General features: G+C 40.5%; 1 protein-coding gene across 6 annotated transcripts in view; it reads right to left on the reverse strand.

The window, feature by feature from the left end:
- Positions 1-22,524, reverse strand: part of Cfap95 (cilia and flagella associated protein 95) — a 116,479-nt gene that overhangs the window by 33,122 nt on the left and 60,833 nt on the right. For 5 of the 6 annotated variants that reach the window (NR_190721.1, XM_087583941.1, XM_087583949.1 and 2 more), the window contains 2 exon segments: positions 13,093-13,161; positions 13,989-14,107. Coding sequence is in view for 5 of the 6 variants with exons in the window: in XM_087583941.1 (XP_087440067.1) it covers positions 13,093-13,161; positions 13,989-14,107 (188 nt within the window). In the remaining variant the exon portion in view is untranslated. 6 annotated transcript variants of the gene reach the window in all.

A 22,524-nucleotide genomic window follows, 5' to 3' on the forward strand; every position in this document is an offset into this window, starting at 1 on the left:
CTGATCAGCGGCTTCCAAATACAGGGAGCTTTTTAGAGACTACCTCCTAAGATGATAATAAGTACATGATGGAGAGCGAAGATGAATGGCAGGACAATTTGAATCTGCAGTTAATCCTGATCCAAGGTCAGTACGCACTCAACATCCCTAGCAGCTTTGTAAGCGTTCTCCTCTCCTATCAGGAGCACGATGATGCTATGAGCCAAAATTTTTCCTTTCTGTTTTGCCCTTAAGTCATTCTGGAACATTCAGACCATCACTTAAACCCTCTGCATCTCACCACCTCCCATTCATATTTACTCCATAAATATTTCTAAAATAGATAGGTGGATTAATTAACAGGCAATCAGATTCCCAACTTCTGTGCTTCAATTTCTTCCTCCACACAGTTAAGGTCAACCCCACCCAAATAACCTTGGATGACCTTTAGGATGGACAGAGTGCAGACAAAACATGTGTGTGTTGGGGGGCGTGTGTTATATATGCTTAAAGTGTGAAACACAGTGTACTGATTGATGAAACACTCTACCTTCAACTGGACCAGACAAAATAAAAACCAAGTTCTACTAATTTCTAGGTCCCTTCCTGATTTTGGGAAAGTTACCACATCCCACTGAGCCCTATTTGGTAAGATTTATTGCAGCATCTAAAGCATCCTACAATGACGTTATCTCATTGCTCTTACAGAGAGTGCGCAGCTGTAAGGTGGAGAATGGATGAGGGAAACAAAGCTGGGAGAAGGAAGCAGCTTTGATGCTGATATTAGCAGCTGAGGATGGGTCTGTCTGCTCTCCAGTCTTAGTCACCTGACTGAGGTGCTGCCACAGCAAACGCCCTCGTCCTCCTCTGGCTACCTAAGCTGGAAGGCAAGGAACCAACCTGAAAACCTCACCCCCATAATTAACCAGTAACCAAGCAAATGTCAGTTCTTTCTCATCAAGAACCTGCATCCTTCTCTTTCTCATGCTGCCATTGCTCTTGTCTTGCCTTGGTATATTCAAGAGCCTCCCGATGATGGTCTCTGTTGTCGACTAGTTTTGTGCTTTCTTAAACACAAATATCTTTGTTTTCCCCAGTGCTTGAAAACCTTTCCCATCACTGACATGACCAACCCCAAATTCCTGAGGCCCTGTTCCCTCAGCTGTCATGACTGCAGACTTGCTCCAGGATAGATCATGCTCACTGTGCCTCAGGATGCCCTATGTCCTCTGCTGAAGACTGTCCTTTTCTCCCACTGATCTCGAAGCTCAGGTGTCACTTCTACATGGAAACCCTTCCCAGTCTGAGTTACACTGCTGCCACGCCTAACACACAGCAGCTTGCAGGCCGGTCCATCTATTAGTCCAGCCTTCCTTCTCTCTTGCTTTTCTCCAACTAGAACCCTTCCAGAGTCTGCTCACAAGGTGTGGGATGAAGATCCTAGAGAGGACATTCTTCCAGCTCTTGACTTTGTCCCTTCTAGACTAGCTTTGTGCTTGCAGCATAGGAATCACCCAGAGACTATAAAGATGAAAATTAGCTCATTGAGATCCTTTAAGACATTGTTTAGCATCATACCGGTCTTGGACTCCTTTCCCGTAGAGTTCATGCCAGGTGAACAAATGGATTTCTTACTCAGGAACTACTAGCTAAGTTTTCTGTAAATTTTAGCTGAGACTCTTTTGTACCAAAATGCCAGTATTGATTACTTTCCCAGCCTCAACTATCAGACAAATGAGCCTGTCTTTTGCATCTACACTACCAATGTCAAACTTCCTGGTACAAAGTAGGCAATCATCCTGTGGGTTTGTTGGAAGAATTTTCCTCAAGCCTAATAACTTTTGGAAGTCATTTAAAAGAATAAAGCATTTATGTTTAAGTATTACTTTAAGTAAATCAAAGCACAAACTCAAATATAGACAACAACAAAGGTTTCTGTGATTCTAGAAAGTTCCTATTTTCTTTAAACCATAGCTCTCTCTACCTCTATCTCTGTGGATAGAAACCAGCTGAAGACTTGAAGTGATTGTAAGTACTTTCCAAATGACAACCATATACCTTATAATATTATAACTACAGATTCACCCCAACATAGGCCCCACTCTCCCTAACTCTGTGTATCCTCTATGTTCTGTGTCTTTTATTCCACTGATCTCAGGTGTTACCTCTACCTGGAACTCTGGCACGGGACATAAGGAAATGACAGGTGTGTCTGAACTCCCCCATTGTGACAACTTGAAAATCTTTACTACTCATCTTGGGCTCTGTTGTGGTTGCTTTTTAAATGAAGATTGCTTATGTTTTTGGTGTGCTGTTTGATGTTTTGCTATCCTTAAATACAGCTAAACTCACAAAAATCTTCCCACTGTTGCCTTTTATTTTGGGGGGGGTTGAATACTCATGATCTACTCTCTTAGCAAATGTCACATGTGAAATCCTAAAGTATTAACTACATCCCCTTAATGGCACAACAGAAGAATTCATTCATTCTTCAGGTTAGAAATTTTGTACCTTGGATCAACATTGTTCCATATACTCTACTTTCTAGGCTCTGGTAACTAACATTCTACACTCTGCTTCTAGAAATTCAACCTTTTAGATTTCACATATAAATGACACAGTGCCATACATTTTTGTGTGTCAAGTTCACTTAACATGATGCTCTCTGATTTTACCTATGTTTTCAAAATTTCCATGTTTAAGGCTAAATAATACTCCACTGTACATTTTCTCATTTACACCCATCAAAGAATTCTTGAGTTGATTCTATGTTTCTGCTTATTGTGGATTATTTTGCAATAAAATCCAGTGTATAGATCCCTCTATGAGATATCAATTCATTTTCTTTGGATATATACACAAAAATGGGGATACCACATTATAGAACAGCTGTATTTGACAAATCTTGCATAATTTCTGCACTGTTTTTCACAATAGCCTCTGGACTTTACATGTCCAGTGGCATGTAGAAGTTCCAGTTTCTCCATATGTACAGCCAAACTTGTCATTTTGTCTTTTGGCAATATCCATCTTAACAGGAATAGATGGTATTTCATCATGGTTTTGGTTGTGTGTGTATGTATGTATGTGTGTGCATGTGCATAAGGAGGCCAGAAGACAACCACAGGAGCTAGCCATCTTGTTTGTTGAGATAAGGTCTCACCCATTATACTAGCTGGCTAGCCTCTGAGTTCCAGGGAGTGCTCCTTTATTGACAATGAGCACTAAGTGTCCTATTGTCATTGACCAATGAGCTCCAAGTATCCTCCTGTAACTGACCAATGAGCTCCATGGATCCTCCTGTCACAGACCAATGAGCTTCAGGTGTACCCATTGAAACTCATCAATGAGCTCCAGGAATCCTCCTATCATTGAGCTCCAGGGACTTTCTGTCTCTACCTCTTCAGAACTGAGATTATAAGCACATGGCACCATACCCAACTTTTTACAAGTATGCTAGAGATCAAACTCAGGTAACTCATGCAAACACTTTACTGACTGAATCCTCAGGCCTTGGATTTTAATTTTTGTTTTCCTGATTAGGCAGGTCGAGCACCTTTTCATATACCTATAGTGCATCTATATGTCTTTAAAAATGGCTGCTGAAATTTGTTGCCCATTTTATTTTATGTTTTTAAATTTTTCTTCACTTTCTTTTTTTTTGTTGCCATTTTTTTATTAACTTGAGTATTTCTTATATACATTTCGAGTGTTATTCCCTTTCCCGGTTTCCGGGCAAACATCCCCCTCCCCCCTCCCCTTCCGTATGGGTGTTCCCCTCCCCACCCTCCCCCCATTGCCGCCCTCCCCCCAACAGTCTAGTTCACTGGGGGGACAGTCTTAGCAGGACCCAGGGCTTCCCCTTCCACTGGTGCTCTTACTAGGATATTCATTGCTACCTATGAGGTCAGAGTCCAGGGTCAGTCCATGTATAGTCTTTAGGTAGCTTGTTGCCCATTTTAAATGGTAAAAGTTTACTAATTAATTCGGGTGTTAACTCTGTGTCAGATAAGACTTATAAACACTTTCTCATTTTGCTGGTTATTTATTTTGCTGTGCATTAGCTCATTAGTTTGATGAAATATCATTTACTTAATTTTGTTCCCATTGCCTATACTTTTATGTCCTATTTACCAAGTTATTGTCAAGACCAAAGTCAAGGGATTTTTCTCCTGTGTTTTCTTCTGGGATTTTCAGTTTCCAGAATTATGTAAGTCTTTAGCCCATTTTGAGTTATTCTCTCACCCACCTAATATATTAGTTTATGAGTCTCTGACATTTGACCTGCCTGCATCTCCACTTAGCAATGGCAAAACTATTCCTATAGATCTAATATTGGCAGCAATAACCACATACGCTTAGAGATATCAAGATTTTCGATTATCTATCTCTGTAGACTCAAGGCTAACAGCACAGACCAGCCACTTTATTATGTCTGACTATTTGGTGGGGATTGGGCTCAGCTGGGTTTTCTGTTCCATGTGATGTCAGAACCACTGTGCTAACCAAGACAGCTCACTTTGACTCTTGGTAATTTTTCTTCTTATTATGTAAGAACTCAGCAGGAGGTGTCGATACAGCTTGTTGTCTCACCTCCTTGGACTGCTATATGCATTTTAAGCTTCCCAGCATCAGCTGGAGTCCAAGAATCAGAAAGTAGAAACTGTTGTTTTATAAGGTCTGAAGTGGGAAGTTTGGAATCTCATTTCTACAACACTTTGTCATGACCATCGCAAAGCCAGCCCAGCAGCAGAGGGAGGCAAACAACTGCTGACTCTTTTCTGTCACATACAGAGAGAGGAGGAACTACTGCAGCCACCTGAAAAGCTGACAAGCACAATAGGCAATCAAGGATGCCTAACTCTATCATCTTGATTACCTCGTTGAGCATATCTGAAAACCCAAGAGGTCCAACTTTGCTGCTGGAACTCGAAAAGCTACTGTAATGGATTCAGATGTAGAAGCTAAATGGGGAACAAGGGGCAGTGTGACTCAGCCATTTGTCAGCAGTTACATCAAACCTCTAGATCCAAGAGACACTATATCATGTGCTTTGACATAAATTCTGTTATCAAATTATTTGAATTACCATGCAATGATAGCAAATGGAACAAGTTATTGCTAGGTGCTAAAACATTCCTTGCCAAGATACAGAACCCAAATTCCATATTGAATTAGGACTTGTACCACTACCCCAAATATGGCCATAAGGAAAAGCATCCCACTGATTTGGCACCATATACCTCAGTCAAGAAGGGGTACAAATAGTAATTAGTTGACTTTAAAGCAGTTTCAGCAAATTCAGTCAACTAGAAAGGCACCGTCATTCAGTACACCAGGCAACCAACTCCAGGCCCAGAAGGATAATCACATGATCCTTGCCTTATGGGAGAAATTAACTAGCTAGAGTCTGTTTGTCCGAGTAACCAATAACCACATTTGCTTAAAAACAAAAGAAGAATTTTATTTGAACTTTAGAAGCTTAATGTTCACAATAGTTAATTGTATGTTAACTTGTCTGGACCAATAGATACCTAGAGAGTTAGTACAACACTATTTCTATGGATGCCTGTAGGGCTGTCTGTGAAAGAGATTAGCATTTGAATGAGACTGAGTAAGGATGCTCCCTACCTCTGTGAGTACACATCTTCTAGTCTAAGGATAGACCTAACAGAACAAAAAGCAGAAGGACCATATCCGTTCTCCTTTTGCTGGGATGTCATGGTCTTCTACCCTCAGACACTCAGAGATTCTTATCCTCAGGACTTAGGATTCTGAACTTATACTCCATCCCCATTCCAAGTTCACATGGCTGGAGAACTGGACTCAGGAGTTATACCATCAGCTCCCATGTACAAAAATTATACCAATGGCTTTTCTGGTTCTGTGGCTTGCAGAGAGCAGGATTTCCTGAACTCTATGTGAGCCAATTCCTGAAATAAAATATCATATCCTCATGTACAAACAGTGCCCCAGGGCTCATTGCCTAATGTAGCAATCATTATCCCCATGTATACAAAAGAAAACAATGTACAGAGAACTAAAGTCTAAGTCAAAATTCTAATTGTTCTACCGTTATGCTGAGCAACACACACCTCAGACCATAAGTTTTGGTGTTAATAAATTATTAATTTATTATTGTGTGTGGATGGCGGATGTGCTTGCATGCCATGATATGTTTGTTGACATCCAAAGACAACATCCAAGAATCAGTTCTCTTTTTCCATTATGTATATCACGGGAATTGAACTCAGGTCATCCGATTTGGTGGCAAGTGCCTTTGCTTGCTGAGTCATTTCACCAACATCTAAATGTCTCACCTCAGGTCCTGGCTTGTTATTAAATACCACCTGTGAGAGTTTGGATGTATTAATTTGGTGTCTGTGCATATGTTTTACTCTCTACAGAATGCAAATGATGAGATTGATTTAGAAAACTCTTAGGAGAGATGTATTAACGTATACAAAGCCATTTGGAATAGTGTTGATACATAATTAGCTATTTGGAAATTGTTTTAGTCAGGGTTTCTATTCCTGTACAAAACATCATAACCAAGAAGCAAGTTGGGAGGAAAGGGTTTATTCAGCTTACACTTCCACATTGCTGTTCATCACCAAAGGAAGTCAGGACTGGAACTCAAGCAGGTCAGGAAGCAGGAGCTGATGCAGAGGCCATGGAGGGATGTTACTTACTGGCTTGCTTCCCCTGGTTTGCTTAGCTTGCTTTCTTTTAGAACCCAAGACTACCAGCCCAGCAATGGCACTATCCACAATGGGCCCTCCCACCCTTGATCACTAGTTGAGAAAATGCCTTACAGCTGGATCTCACGGAGGCATTTCCTCAAGAGAAGCTCCTTTCTCTGCGATAGCTCCAGCTTGTGTCAAGTTGACACACAGAACCAACCAGTACAGAAATATTTGCTTGCATTAGTTTTACTCTCATACATATAAGTTATTGGAGCCCAACTCAAACTTGAGTAATGAAGGGAAATCCTAGCATATACAACAGGACATCTTCAGAGTGCCCATTTTCAAGATCTACTTAACTTTTACAGATAGCTGTTCCCCCAGGAGCAAGATGTCCTTTGAACTTGAAACTGGAGCAGGAAAAGGCAATGCCCCTCCCCACACCCACACACAAACTCCATTTACTATTTAGCATGTTCTCTAAAAGTCCCAGTCTGGATCATGTGACCAACACCTGGGCTTGGGGGAGGGTAAAGGGAAGAGACTCAACCCAGCCATCACATGACCCAGCTGAATTATAATGGATGGAGGCAAAGGCTGCCCAAGAGAACAAGCCTGGACACACAAAGGGCAAAGGTCCTGAGGAGATGGAGATGAGGGTGAGGTTTAGACCTGTTTCCCTTCTATTCTGTGACCTTGTCATGATTTCTTTATTATCTACTCCACATCTTCACAGGGACTTATTTTTTTTTTACAGTGTTTTCTTTCTCAAAAAATGTTCAGCAACTAGATGGTATTTCACCAAGAGACAAGCCATCGCACAGAAAACAGGTGAGAAAACAAATGCCTTCCTTCATCCTTTCAGAAGGGAAAAGACAAAGAGAACAAAAACATTCTTGTGATTTATATGCAGTCCCCCTTTCCTCCCAAGAGTGCAACAGATTTTAGAGGTGCTGGCTGCCTCATGAGAGGAATGAACGACAAGAATTACAACTGTGGTCTGAGCTTGCTGCCACTACTGTAAAGAGCCCACTTCACGCACATGGAGAGGAGCTTCCTGCTAATAATGGACACTTAACTGCCTCACCTACCTTTTGGTCTCATTTAATCTGCCTATTTAGATACCTTTCCCCTTGCAGCCATCAAATTAGCACAGGAAAAGGATTTTACAGATCATTTGGTTCAAACCTTTCATGTTCCAGATGGAAGCCAGAGAGGTTTATTAGCCAAGAGCAAGGTCACCTAGTAGGTTCTGAGCAGGCCCAGAAGTAGGTCCCAGGTTCCCTATATATACTGTACTTGTTCTGAGAAGTCATTTGTGCCAAAAGCTACCCAGTGACCAATGTACTGTTAATTTTTTATTCTATACTATGGAATCAAGACATATTTATTACAAAGTTTCAATAAATATGCACCAATCACTGTCACAGGAGGCATAACAATGACAAGCCGCAGGACTCAGAGCTGACCTTGTGCAAAGTCTTCTTTGGGTATTTCTCTACTCAGCAATGGGTGCTCAGAACTAGATTTCTTTCAACTAATGCCAGCTCCTGTGGACATACTTCTCACTCACAAATACCTTGTGCCAGAATTGAATTTTCTCTATTCAAAAAGGGAGAAAAAAGAAGAAAGGAAGGAAAGAAGAAAGGGAGGGAGGGAGGAAGGCAGTAGGTAGGCAGCCCTGATTTCTCCTATGACCTCTTATCACAGGACTACACATAGTTGTGTATTTGTGTGTAGATGTGTGTGTGTGTGTGTGTGTGTGTGTGTGTGTGTATTCTGATAGCTAAGACCTTCACATAAAATGAGTTTGTATTAGATAACCAGATAGTCAACGGCCCACTTACAAGTGAGTTAGTTGCTCATTCCTGATAAATAGTACATCCAAATTAAGTTAATTTACTTTAAAGGCAAAGAAAAAACTTAAGTCAGCAGATTTGGCAATGCATGCTCCCCTTCTCTTCACTATGTGTATTAGGAACTGTGCCTTCCCACCACTGTCTTTACCTTGACTGTATACATGGAATAAAATTAACATATAGTCAAGATTGTTTCTCAAATACCAGAAGCAAAAGAGCACTATCTTTGAGCATCCTTAATTTTTTAACCCTCCCATTACTGGTCATGGCCAATGCCTTGGGAAACTCTTGGGTAAGAAAGAATATGGCTGGATCTCAAGGGAAATACTAGATAATTCAGCCTCTAAGTCTATGGATATCATTTCAAGTTTATGTCTTTGGTCTCAATTATAGTCTCCATCTAACTGCTTTCTTGTGTTTCTCTGGATCCTCGAAGGGAACATAGCTGACAGTAAAGTATGTTTATTAAAGGGGGAGTTTTAGATTGTTTTACAGGATGTGACCGTAGTTCAACAATGGCTCTTACGTTGGAGAGGGGGACAATCAAGTAGTTGCTCAGTACAGGAAGCTGGAGGTCCCAGTGGTCCCAAGATGTAGCTGAAGGCCTGAGGGATTCCTAGAGAGATGCAGGGGCTTGGTCTGTATTAGAACCTCAAAGAAGTTGGTTCTCACATCAGTGAAGGACAGACTCTGATAGGTATTACTCCCAATTGAAGATGGGTCTTCCTGCCTTGAATGATCTGATCAAGAAAATCTCTCACAGGAGTGCCCATCAGTTTGTTTTAGTTGATTACAGATACCATCAAATTAACAAATCAAGACTAGCCATCACATTTCTCCATGACAATCTTTCCTCAGCCCATGGCATTTGAAGAACACATTACTCAGAGAGCCTCTTTCCCTAGCTAAAGTCAGTAGTGTTACAGCAGCGGTAGGAAATACTATAGTTGTTCTTATATCCAGTATTTCATTGAGATATCTGCTACCAGTTTATGAATAAATAGTGTTTTCTTCATATTAGTGCAAAGAGCTGCAGCCACCATGGGTTGAGTTATGGGAAAATGAAGCAGACAGACCAACGCCATTATAACATAAATGGTATTATCTAGAAATTAAGGTAACAGTGGGCCCTAAAGAGTAAAGCTATATCCATGTTCTAATTTTTTTCCTAAGAGGTAGCATGAAGTTTAAATTTACATTATGGATACAGCTTTTCTTTTATGAGCTGAAGTACATTATTTTGGTCCATTGAGCAAACTCATTCTTATTCATTGCCTTTTAAAGTTGACATTTAACTTCCACAGCTGTACTGCTAGCAAACAGCAAAAGAATTTTTAATATTCAAGAGAGTAGATTTCAAACTAGCATAGAATTCTGCTGTATGTGGCATCCTGTAATTAATACATTCACTGAAAGGAAGAATTACATATGGAATTAGTTGAAGAGGGTTGAAGTTGCTCACATATTTATTTACTTGCTCATACCCACAAATCAAATTACACAAACAAGAAAGTCTTGCAATCCAAACCAGTGCTGATTTCTAGAAGACTCGGGTTTGAAAGCATTTACTAAAATAGATTTGAAAATATTTGAATCTAAAAGGCCTTGAATCCCTAAATCAAATAAGATAGGAATTCGACATTTCTCCTCCCTTATAGTCTGTGGTGCAGAAATAAACAATGTGTTGAGATGTAGCTGTGTCACAGCTATAGCATCTCAGGTTCTCCTCAGCCCAGAACCCATAGGGGATGGAGGTGTGGCAGCCTTGCCCTTTAGAGCAGGGAACTTAGCAAGAAAGACAGGGATCCAAATTATTATATGAAAACATGACCAGTGCTTAACAAAAGAGGAGCACAGTGCTGTGGTTACCTACAAGGAAGTACCTAACTGGGGGAGACACAAGGAAGTCACAGACTGGGGGAGACAGTGTAAGAAGGTGATTAGTGGAGACTGTGGTTTCAGAGTTAAACCTGAAGATGTACATTAATCCTGCTTCCTCAAAGACGCCATTACAACTTCAGAATGTATTTAGGAGTAGACGTGCGCGCGCACACACACACACACACACACACACACACGCACACACGCACACGCACATGCACATGCACACACACGCACACGCACACGTAACAGCAATTAATGGGGGGAAAAAGGCCATAAATTTGAAAGAGAGCACAGAGTATACGGAATTGTTTGGGGGGAGGAAAAGGAAAGAGAAAACAATGCAATTATATTAAAATCTCAAAAAATTAAATAAACTTTAAAAAATTTTATTTTTAGCATCTTTTAGAAATTGGAGCTCACAGGAAATCAGAGAACAGAAGAGACAGGAGAAACAACCTTTTAGAGCTCAAGAGGAGAGGAACAGTTGATCCCCGGTTTAGAAACAGTAATCCAGATTTTTTTAACTTTTTTTGTGTAATTTGATTTGTGGGTATGAGCAAGTAATCCCAGCAAAGAAGTTGGGAGAGCTATTTGCTTTGCTGTAACGCTCCAACCCCTCCCTCCTTCCTAGCCCCATCCCTCCTCAGCAAGAGATGCTCTCACTGGAAAGGGTAAAGGAGAAAGTCTTTGGTCAACGTCAACGACACAATCTGGTGACTCTACAGTGTAGGTTTAGTACTGATGTCCCAGTAAGATTACCCTTGTCTTCCAAGACAAAGGGCTGTCACCCACCAGCTGAAAGACTGGGAACTTCCTCTACATGCTGCTAGGAAAGAATGACCTATCCCTCCAGGGAAGCTGCAAGCCAGAAAGCCTCAGGGCTTCGGGTCCCACCACTAACCACAACCCAACCCTAAATGGCCAAAGACCGATGGCCAGCTTAGAAAAATGCCTCCAGGATTGACAATTCACAAGTGAAAAACTGGAAAATAATATATGTATTTTACATGCAGGAGAAAGAAGACCAAGAAAAGTAGTTATTAATATCCCAAATGCCAAGAAAGAAGTCCTGCGGGTGTGAACTCGGGTAACAAAAGGAGAATTCAAAAGGAAGGAAAATAGATGTTACAAAATAAAACAAAGTAAGAGAGGAAGAAATGCCAAGAAAATCAGAGGGTGCAGGCCAGCAGCGCCAACTCCAAATAAATGATTTGCAGGATGAGGAAGAGAGAAAGTGGAATAAACCCCTAAATGTTCCTCATTTCGAGTGAGTTTATAGAGTAGAGCATCCAGCAGAGTGGTCACAAGGCCAGCATCAGTTACCATTGTGAGTCCTGTACTACACAGGTAGAATCTTCTCATGCTCCCGAGTGCATTCCTATGTGTTTAAACATTATGAACGATGTGTCTTCTTCAGAAAGATGAGTGGGTCAGAATTATTTTTAGAATGACAACTCTTGCTAATCTCAAACAAAGAAAACATCCATGTCTTTCTGTATGGTGGATTCTCTTTGTTCACTGTCCTGCTCCTTCCTAGGGCACTGCCACAAATGCTCAACTAGCAAATACCAAATGCCGTGTATCTCGAGAGGAAATGCAGGTTAGAGTCGCGCAAGCCCCTGGTGGGTTTGGGTTTGGTTCGTTCCTATTTTGTTTGTGTTAGAGACAGAGTCTGGATGGCTTCCAACATGCAATCCTCCAGCCTCTGCCTCATAGCTCGCTATGATTACAGGTGTGAAAGAAACACCTTGAAGCCTCTGGTCACACTTGATCAACACACAGTCTTACTTCATATGCCTGCTTAAAGACACCTCATTTAGAATATATTTGTGGTTCTGGAACAAATTGTTTTGGAAATGGTGATTCTTGCTAACCTCAAATAAGTACATTTCTTTAACCATAAAAAAAACACCCATGTCTTTCTGTACAGTCAAACTCAGGTGAATTTAACCACCAACTACTCTGTAATTCTTGCCTGAATGAAACTTCCTTAACATCTGGATCTTCTTCCCTCCAAAAGGCATGCTGCCGCTCTCTTGTACTTAAAAACAAGACACCACACCGGGTCTACATTTAGGCAGCTTTTTAAAAATGGGACTGACCAAGGCACGAAAGTTAACAAAGCACCACATTTAGCTACCTATGAAAAAGACACGTGCTCATGTGCGAGAGCCACAATAGCAGCACGTTATCTTTTTTTTTTTTTTAACTCAGCTAGAAGTGTGTGCACCGATGACTTGGATTATCTACTCATGGGCAGATGATTTCATCAGCTTCACAGAGTCCTGATTATCTTCCTATGCATGGTTGTTTTCCCTGTTTTGGAGAAAGGTCTCACTATGTAACCCAAGCTGACCTGGAACAACAACACCTTCACCGGAGCGTCCCTAGTGCTGGCAATACAAGCATGTGCGAGCCTGCTATCATTTCAAGATTGCAAGTAAATGTTAGAGCGTAGGAGAATTCACAAGTAAGAGCTATTTCATTTATTGTGGTCATTACTGTTACTGTTGTCATTATTGTTAACTGATGCTATGCCTTTTTATGGACAAAAGTCCATTGCTATTAAGTCCCAGACGTCATGTAAAGGACATCTGGTTGACCTTGGGACATTCGTCACTTCAGTAAACTAAGCTCTTGGATCGACATTTCATATAATCAGCAGCAGTTTAGGAACAACTTACTGTTTTCTCGGATCTGGTGGGGGTTCCATAGAAACTTCTCGAAAGCCTGAGGGAAGTAATTGAGGGTCACTGTAAGAGAAACAGTAGCAGACGGTCACATTTGACATTTCAAAGCTATTCAGAAGTAATTTGGGAACAACCTCTAGAAAAAAATATGTTTGCAATGTTTATATACTTTGAAAACAATAGTAAACCAATGAGAACTTTTATCATTTTTTGTCATTACTTTGGCTGCCATTTTTCAATAATTACAATAGAAAGCAAAGTCTATTCTATGTACTTCTCTAGAGGGGAGTTCTGTCTGGTGTAGGACAATAGGTATGACAACACATAGCTCCTACCCTTTAAAGACTCTCTGTCTCTCTCTCTCTCTGGAGAAATGTCCACAAAGAAATGCCTGTGAAAGACACTTAAAATACTCCCACTGCAAGAACAGCAGAGCAACCAATCCTGATTAGAGTCCGATTGCCTAATTCTGACTATCAGGCAACATTTCTAGACACATTTCATACTTTATTGCTTCTAAAGTTCAGAACAAGCCTCTGAAGTAAGCATTTAAATAATGCCCATTTTACACATGTACAAACAGGATCATAGATGCTGTTCACGAGTAAATTGTAGAAGCAATCTTCAAATAGTTAAGTAAGTAAGATTCAGGTAGTAAGAACCCTGAGCTAGAAAACTATCTAAATCAAATGTGAGTTTTAGTTGAATCATGAATAAGTCAAACCTTGATTGGTTAACAATTAAGGATGAAGATTCCTTTTGCAAACAGGTAGAGAGGAAGCAGAAAGCAGAGACGTTTGCAACCGTGACTGGGATGACTTGCCTCTTTCCTATGAATATAAACCCTGGGGTGTGTGTGTTCTACAAGCCAAAGAAGGGACAATAGATACCTTTCCAAAATCCCAAGGCACATTGTCTCGTCGTGTACCAAGGCCTTTTTCTTCTTCTCCAGGAAGTCCTTGTTTACCAAAACTTGGGACATCTGCTCTTGTGCTTCTGATACCCATCTCTGGAGAAATAGAAAACACAAGCAAGAAAAATTAATCACCAAGGTCAGCCACTAAACCATTTCCCTACTAAGGCAAATTCTGACGTTAATTACTGACTCCAGGTGACATTTAAAACATGAAAAATAGCTCATAGCCACTATTTCATCATAAGTACCTGAAAATAGCGATTCCTATGTGTTGTTGGAAAATCAAAAGCAGTTAGTTTCTCCCATAGAATGGGAAGTACTCATTCAATTAGGTACTGACTCTTCCTAGTTTCCTTTTTTAACCCTTTCAGGACTGTTATGTGTTTTGTTTTGTTTTGTTTTTTTAACTTCCCTAAGAAAATCCAAAAGGTTTTCAGGGTCTTCAAATGTCACCGTTACAATCAGTGCTGTCCACTCTCTTCCAAGGAGAATTTAGTGGACAATCAAGCAAGTACCAACGTGAGGGATCATTTGCAAATTACAAGGTACACTTACTTAGACCGTGTGGTGTGAGGAAGCATTGTGGGTAGAATCCAGGGGGCCTTAGAAATGGAAGTTCTTATTTCTAAGAGCAGGAGACTGTGGTGAGTTGAGGATTCAGTGTTTTGACCATACATCTGCAGACGACCAGGACGCTACAGACTCAGTACAGAGAGGCAGATTTATCACTAAGAAAATGCATTATTTTCCTAGCCTAGAAGACTAGATTTCCCAAGACAGCCAGTGAAACTCCAGAATATATTATACCCCAAAGAATGTGTTATTTAAAAAAAAACGTGGAGGGAACGAATCTTTGGAAAGGTGAAGTCTTCTGCTGCAGACGTAACACAGCTATAGTTAAAGGCACAGTTACAGTACAATTTGGTAAGTAGGAGCTCTGCTGTAGCCACTCTAGGCAAGTTTAACTAGTGTCTCTGCTCATGGTTCCCTGATCTAGGCCACAGCCTTCTAGACTCTTGGCTTCTCAGACCACTGTTCTCAGACGACCACAACCTCCTGAATCGCATGGCCTCCCTAGAACACTTTCCCAACTCAGACCCATATGCTCAGTTATGTTTATTCCTGGATTTTCCTACTCACAAATTAGGAGCAAGGAAAACAGCATTGGGCCTTATGTATCTTAACAAAAAGAAATAAATATTTAAATGTGTCTTAGGGGGAAGGTGAAAAGACATCATTTTGTTTGGAGGCATAAGATTTTAAAAACTAACTTCCCAGGGCTGGAGAAAAGAAAAGCTCAGTGGTTAAGAGGACTAGCTTCTCTTCCAGAGGATCGGGGTTCAATTCCTAGCACCCACATGACAGCTCACAATTGTCTATAACTCAAATTCCAGGGGATCTGGCATCTTCATGTAGAAATACATGTAAGCTAAATACCAATGCATATAAAATAAATTAATTTAAAAAATTGAACTTCCTAATCTTCTGAAGGTTATATGAAACAAAGGAATTTCCAGATATAGAAAGTTTTAAGGGTCCACATCAGAGTTGGGCTATAGCAAGAAGAGGACAAAGAGGTAAAGAGCGGTCTGGCCACAGAGCCTACTCGATGTCTCTGTGTAAGAGAGGCAAGTGTTACCCACTGATATGAGGTGTTGCTTCTTCCTCTTTTTCAGTAATAGAATCTCATATTTCAGCTGGACTTGTGAAGTCCTAGACTACATTTTCCAGCCTTCCTTCACACTTTGACAGGGTATACCCTGTACTATGGAGCACTAGGCGAAGTCCTTTATACAGCTTCCTGGGACAGTCTCTTTTATTCCTGTTCCTGCTACGCAGAGGGTGAGCATTGTGGTTGGTATCCAGCAGCCATTTTGGATCTTTCTCAAGGGCTGGCAGAGCAGAAAGCTATGAGTAGGACACTTGTGACCATCTGGGAAACGTCTACATGAGTTCTGGCCTGCTATCTCGCAGACCTTTTACGTGAGAGTATAACATCTTATGTGAACAGCCTCTGTTGATTTCTGGATTTGAGTGCTCATAGAGAAATCTAATCCTACACCATCTTAATGTGAAAAATCACTTTAGAACCTAACATAAGCATAATTCAAAAAAAAACACTTCCATATGTTCAAAAGCTGTTTTTGGGATATATACATCACAAACTCAAGATCGGCAATTCGGTGCATGAGATAGCTAAAATCAACATGGCAAACATGCAGGGATAATCACTAAAAATTTCCATTTGATTTGCATAATAAAGACTAGCTTGAGTCAGGTGATACTATTTTTTAAAAATCAAATGTTTCTCTGGACTCTGACCCCATAGGTAGCAATGAATATCCTAGTAAGAGCACCAGTGGAAGGAGAAGCCCTGGGTCCTGCTAAGACTGAACCCCCAGTGAACTAGACTGGTGGGGGGAGGGCGGCAATGGAGGAAGGGTTGGGAGGGGAACACCCATAAGGAAGGAGAGGGGGGAGGGGGATGTTTGCCCGGAAACCGGGAAAGGGAATAACACTCGAAATGTATATAAGAAATACTCAAGTTAATAAAAAAAAATTAAAAAAAAATCAAATGTTTCTAAGAAGCTCATTTCAGAATATCATTAATATTTCCTGTTTTGTTGAGAGTCAACTCTTCTTACGATCCCAATTTCTTAATTTCCACAATAAACTCCCTCATGTGTGCTGTACTTAAGAAAACCCAGTATAAAGTCTGTATAACAGGTTAGAGAGAATTGGGAGGTTCGGTAATGACTCCCACACACATTACACGGGATAGGGGAAATGGCAAGGTTCCATTATGACTTCCTCATACATTCCACATGTGAGGGAAGCCAGCACCCTGCTCAGTGTGGTCTACATCCTGTGGCTAGGCTCATGTCAGAAGCTCATCCACTGCTAGTTCTTCTTGGTTCCAATAAGGCCTAAGAACACATCGTCCTTTGACTCCTAGGAAGGAAGTAGAAATAACTTCGCAAGTCTAGCTTTCCCAGAGTCTGCTTCTGGAACCTTCTATGCTATAGTCCTTTGACAAGTATGGGTGAAACCCCAACCTGCAAGGAATACTTTTTCCCCTTTCATCTTTATTAAATTGGGTATTTCTTATTTACATTTCAATTGTTATTCTCTTTCCCGAACATTCCCCCTAATCCCTCCCCCTCCCCTTCTACCTCGGTGTTCCCCTCCCCATCCTCCCTCCATTACCGCCCTCCCTCCAAGAATCACGTTCACTGGGGGTTCAGTCTTGGCAGGACCAAGGACTTCCCCTTCCACTGGTGCTCTTACTAGGCTATTCATTGCTACCTATGAGATTGGAGCCCAGGGCCAGTCCATGTATAGTCTTTAGGTAGTGGCTTAGTCCCTGGAAGATCTGGTTGGTTGGCATTGTTGTTCATATGGGGTCTCAAGCCCCTTCAAGCTCTTCCAGTCCTTTCTCTGAATCCTTCAATTGTGGTCCCATTCTCAGTTCAGTGGTTTGCTGCTGGCATTCACGTATGTATTTGCCTTATTCTGCCTGTGTCTCTCAGGAGAGATCTACATCCGGTTCCTGTCAGCCTGCACTTCTTTGCTTCATCCATCTTATCTAGTTTGGTGGCTGTATATGTATGGGCCACATGTGCGGCAGGCTCTGAACGGGCGTTCCTTTAGTCTCTGTTCTAAACTTGCAAGGAACACTTATGTTCAGTTAGTAAACACATTCTCAAGGCCTTAACTCTTACAGTTTACCCTTCCAAATGTGTTGACTACCTTCTTTCCTCCACCCTCCAGACACTTTTGGCCAGTTCTTTTCAAGTTCAACATGCTTGTTTATTTTCAAATGCCCTGAGTGAATAAGAGGCCAAAACATTGAAATCTAGTTATTACCCAAATACTTTTCATGGTCTGTATGAGTAGCACATCATCTCACATTGGAATAAAGATGACATCTTAGTTCTTTGGTTGCTAACAAAGAAGATCTTACTTAAGCCTGTCAAGCAGTACTTTTAATAAGGATAAAGTGGTTTTTTTTTTGCACCATTGCCAAAAAAAATTATCATCACCATCATCACCATCATCACCATCATCAAATAATAAGACATTGTAAAAAGTCATTCATTTAAAAATCCCTGGCTCTTTCACTCCAGTGTTCCCAGACTTCCTTTTAATCTTACTGTTTCCTCCAGGAGCTCCTCCTCCCATTCCACCTCCATTCCCTGGGGCTCTGACTCTTGGTGTGGACCCAGGGTCTTATGAACTTTTCCCTAATGCCTTTCTTGTTGTTTCTTCTGACTCCTACCCCATTTCCATTCCTTTGTGTCTCTTAAAGACCTAAAGACACTCTCTACTAGGTAGTGCCCTGCCATCGCATTTGCCTAGGATCCAGGGTGAGCAACAGAACACCCACTCAACAGAGACAAGAGCACGTAGCTACATCAAGAAACATCCCAAACATTGTAAGGACCGACGCTTAAATCTCAGCACAAAAAGTACCAACATGAGCAACCACAAGATGCCTCCTCAAAGGACATCAACCCTATTGCAGTAACTAGGAGAAAAGCAATTCAGCTGAAGTCCAAGACAAGTACTTTGAAATAACAATTCAAATGTGTTCAAAGAGTTTAAAGAGAATATGAATAAATGCCTTCACAAAAATACAAACTTTTGAAGGAAATAATGAAGACATTTCAAGACATGAAAATATACTTAAGAAAGAAATAGAATCACAAAAGAAAACCCAAACAAATGAAAATGGAAATGAAAAACTTAGAGTGTCAAGCCAAAACCTCAGATATAAGCTTCACCAACAAATTACAAGGGACAGCAGAGAGAATTTCAAGTCATGGAGATAGGGCAGAAGAAATAAATACCGCAGTTCACCCCCCAAAAAAATAATATCCAGGCACTAAAACATTCAGGAAACCTGGGACACTAGATGTATTAGTTAGGACTTCCATTGTTGTTAAGAACATGGCAACTCTTACAACGACAGCATTTAATTAAAGCTGCCTTGTAGTTTCAAAAGTTTAGCCCAGTATCATCATGGTATGACAGTATATAAGTGGACATGGTGCTGAAGGAACCTAGAGTTCTACGTCTTGATCTGAAGGCAGTAGACAGAGACTATGTTTCATGCTGGGAAGAGCTTGAGTATATATGAAACCTCAAAGCCTGACTCCTTAATAACTAACTCATTTCCTCCAATAAAACCACACATACTCCAACAAGGCCACATCTCCTAATAGTGTTATTCTCATTATTGGGCCAAGCATTCAAACACATGAGTCTGTGGGGGCCATACCTATTCAAACCACATTCCACTCTTTGACCCCCAGAGGATTATAGTCATAACATAGTGGAAAATACATTTAGTTCAAATTCAATAGTCCCCATAGTCTATCACAGTCTCAACAATATTTAAAAGTCCAAAGTTCAAAGTATCTTTTGAAATCAATCCCCTATAAAAGCAAATCCCATATATCATGGCACAGGATATACATTACTGTTTCAAACTGTATGGAAAGGAGCATAGTGAGGAAATGCTGAACCAAAGCAAGATCAAACTCCAAACTCTGCATCTCCATGTCTGATGTCGAAATGCTCTTCAAATCTCCAACTGGTTTCAGCGTTGTGAACTACAACACACTTCTTTCTCTTGGGCTGGTTCCACTCCCTGTTAACAGCTTTCCTCGGCAGGTATCCATGGCTCTGGCATCTCTAACCTCCTGAGGTCTCCAAGGCAATCCAGACCTCACCATCTCAACCTCACACAATGGCTTCTCTGTGCCTGCATGTAGGAACACCCCTGTAACATGCTTGGCCTTAGTGACCTCCCTTAGTCATGGAGGGAGATTCCATAATCCCTTTGATTCTAGGCCTTCATGGAGGGAAGTCCAGGCTACACACCTGTCATAACCATTTCTATTCTTTACTCTAAAGCCAGAACCACCCCCCATCGCTTCTCGGCCTTTTGGCTAAGATCAAGTGTAAAGCCAGAACCACATGTATACTGGCTAGTTTTGTGTGTCAGCTTGACACAAGTTAGAGTCATCAGAGTGGAAGAAGCCTTGGTTGAGAAAATGCCTCCATGAGATCCAGATGTAAGGCATTTTCTCAATTAGTAATCAGTGGAAGAATGTATATAGCTTATGGTGGGTGGTGCCATGCATGGGCTGGTGGTCCTGGGTTCTAGAAGAAAGTAGGCTGAGCAAACCAGGTGAAGCAAGCCAGTAAGCAGCACCCTCCCTGTCATCTGCATCAGTTTCCAGTGGTGCCACTGCCTCCAGGTTCCAGTGGTACTTGAATTCCTGTTCTGACTTCCTCCAGTAATGGACTATGATCTGAATGTATAAGTCAAATAAACCCTTTCTTCTCCAACTTGCTCTTTTGGTCATAGAGTTTTATCACAGCAATAGAAATCCTAGCTAAGACAATGTGGACAAAGCTCCCAAATTCTGCTGTTTGCTGGAGCTGGAACATGACCTCCCTTGTTCAATTACATCTTTACCAACTTTTAAATTTTCAATAGTTTTCTTCATTGCCTAAGCTTGACTATTCTGGAACTTGTGCTGTAGACTAGGTTGGCCTTGAACTCAGAGATCTGCATATGCCTCTGTCTCCAAACTCCTTGAATTAAAGATGTGTACCATCACACCTGGACCTAAGCTTTTCTTTAATTCCTTTTCACAAGATGGCAAGCTTAGCTGGGTGGGTTCTTGGCCAGAGGTCACTGTTGTTGGTTATATTTAATCTCAACCTGGAGCTTCTACCCTGCCTTTGATTATTCAGTTCCCAGATAAAACACACACACACACACACACACACACACACACACACACACACCCTTTATATTTATAATAAGCCTTTAATAGCACTAATGTTGGACAGATATCTACCCTCTATGCTATTATTAGCTAATCAGAAGACAGGGAAGGACACTACATACTCACTTATAAATTCACCAAAGGATATTATAATCCCAAACATTTATGTTTACAACATAAAAACAACCAAGTCCATAAACAAAACATTTCTGCAGCTAAAATTATATATTGTTCTTCACATGGTGATACTGTGTGACTTCAATATTCCACTTTCACCAGTAGACAGGTCATCCAAACAAAAGCTCAACAGAGAATTGCTAGAGTTAAATAATGTCATAAATTCAATGGACCTAACAGACATATACAGAACATTCCACACAAACATTAAAGAATAGAGTTTCTTTTCAGTGGCTTATGAAATTTTCTCCAAAAGTGACCACATACTTAAACACAAAGAAAGTATCAACAGATAAGAAATAATCCCTCGAGTCCTCTCAGACCATTGTGGATTAGAGCTGGATAACAACAAAAGAAACACCAAAAAAGTACACAAATTCATAGAAACTAAACAACTCATCACTGAGTGAAAATTGGTCAAGACAGAAATGAAGAAAAAAATAATAAGACCTTTCTATAACTGAATGAGAATAAAAACACAATATATTCCGTCCTATGGAACACGATAAAGGCAGCTCTACGAGGTGATTTCCCAACACTAAAATCCTACATAACTCTGGAGAAATCTCATACTAGCCACTTAATGACACACCTGAAAGCTCGAGAACAATAAGAAGAAATACCACCTAAAATAGTAGATGGGAAAAAAATAATCAAACTAAGGGCTGAAATCAATGAAATAGAAACAAATTTTTTAAAAAAAGCCAACAAGCAAATAAAAATGAATAAAATTAAGAGTGTTTTTGAGAAAATCTATAAGATTGACAAATTGGCAAAATTAGCCAAAAGACAAATTAATAAAATTAGAAATGAAAAGGGAATATTACAACAGAGACCAGGGAAATCCAGAGAATCATAAGGACATACTCTTTCATAATAACCAGAAAATGAATCATGAAAATGTGGTACATGTATGCAAGTGGAATATTATTCAGCTATTAAGAAAAATAAAATTATTAAATTTACAGCAAATGGATGGAGCTGAAAACAATCATCTTGAATGAGATAATCCAGATCACAAAAGACAGTTGTTTGTTATGTCTTATATGTGGATGTTAACTTGATATGTGTGCTAGGATTCTAGTAACCACCGGGGTCAAGTACTGAGGAAAAGACCAAGTGTGAGGAGAGAATCTCCCAAGGAAGGAGAATTAGAATATAATATTATGGACTAGTAAAGGTGGCACTAGAAAAGCAGAATTAAATATGAAGGGAAGCTGGGAAAGAAGGATAGAGTAGAGAATATAGCAAGAGACAACTAATGCCAAAGGCCATTTTAAAAACATAGAAATCTACTATTCTAGAAGCTTCCTAAACCACACACACACACACACACACACACACACACACACACACACATGAAAGGAATGTAAATGGAGCCACCAAATAGCAGAGAATACAATGTACCAATGTAGCCACCAAGTAAAACTTCCTGTTCTAGGAATAGGTTTTTAAGAGTCTCCCCATGGAAACTGAAGGGGGTTGCAACCCCATAGGAAGAACAACAATATCAACCAACCAAACCCCCCA

The sequence above is a fragment of the Rattus norvegicus genome, chromosome 1, assembly GCF_021556685.1.
Source record: "Rattus norvegicus strain SHRSP/BbbUtx chromosome 1, alternate assembly SHRSP_T2T, whole genome shotgun sequence".
NCBI lineage: Eukaryota > Metazoa > Chordata > Mammalia > Rodentia > Muridae > Rattus > Rattus norvegicus.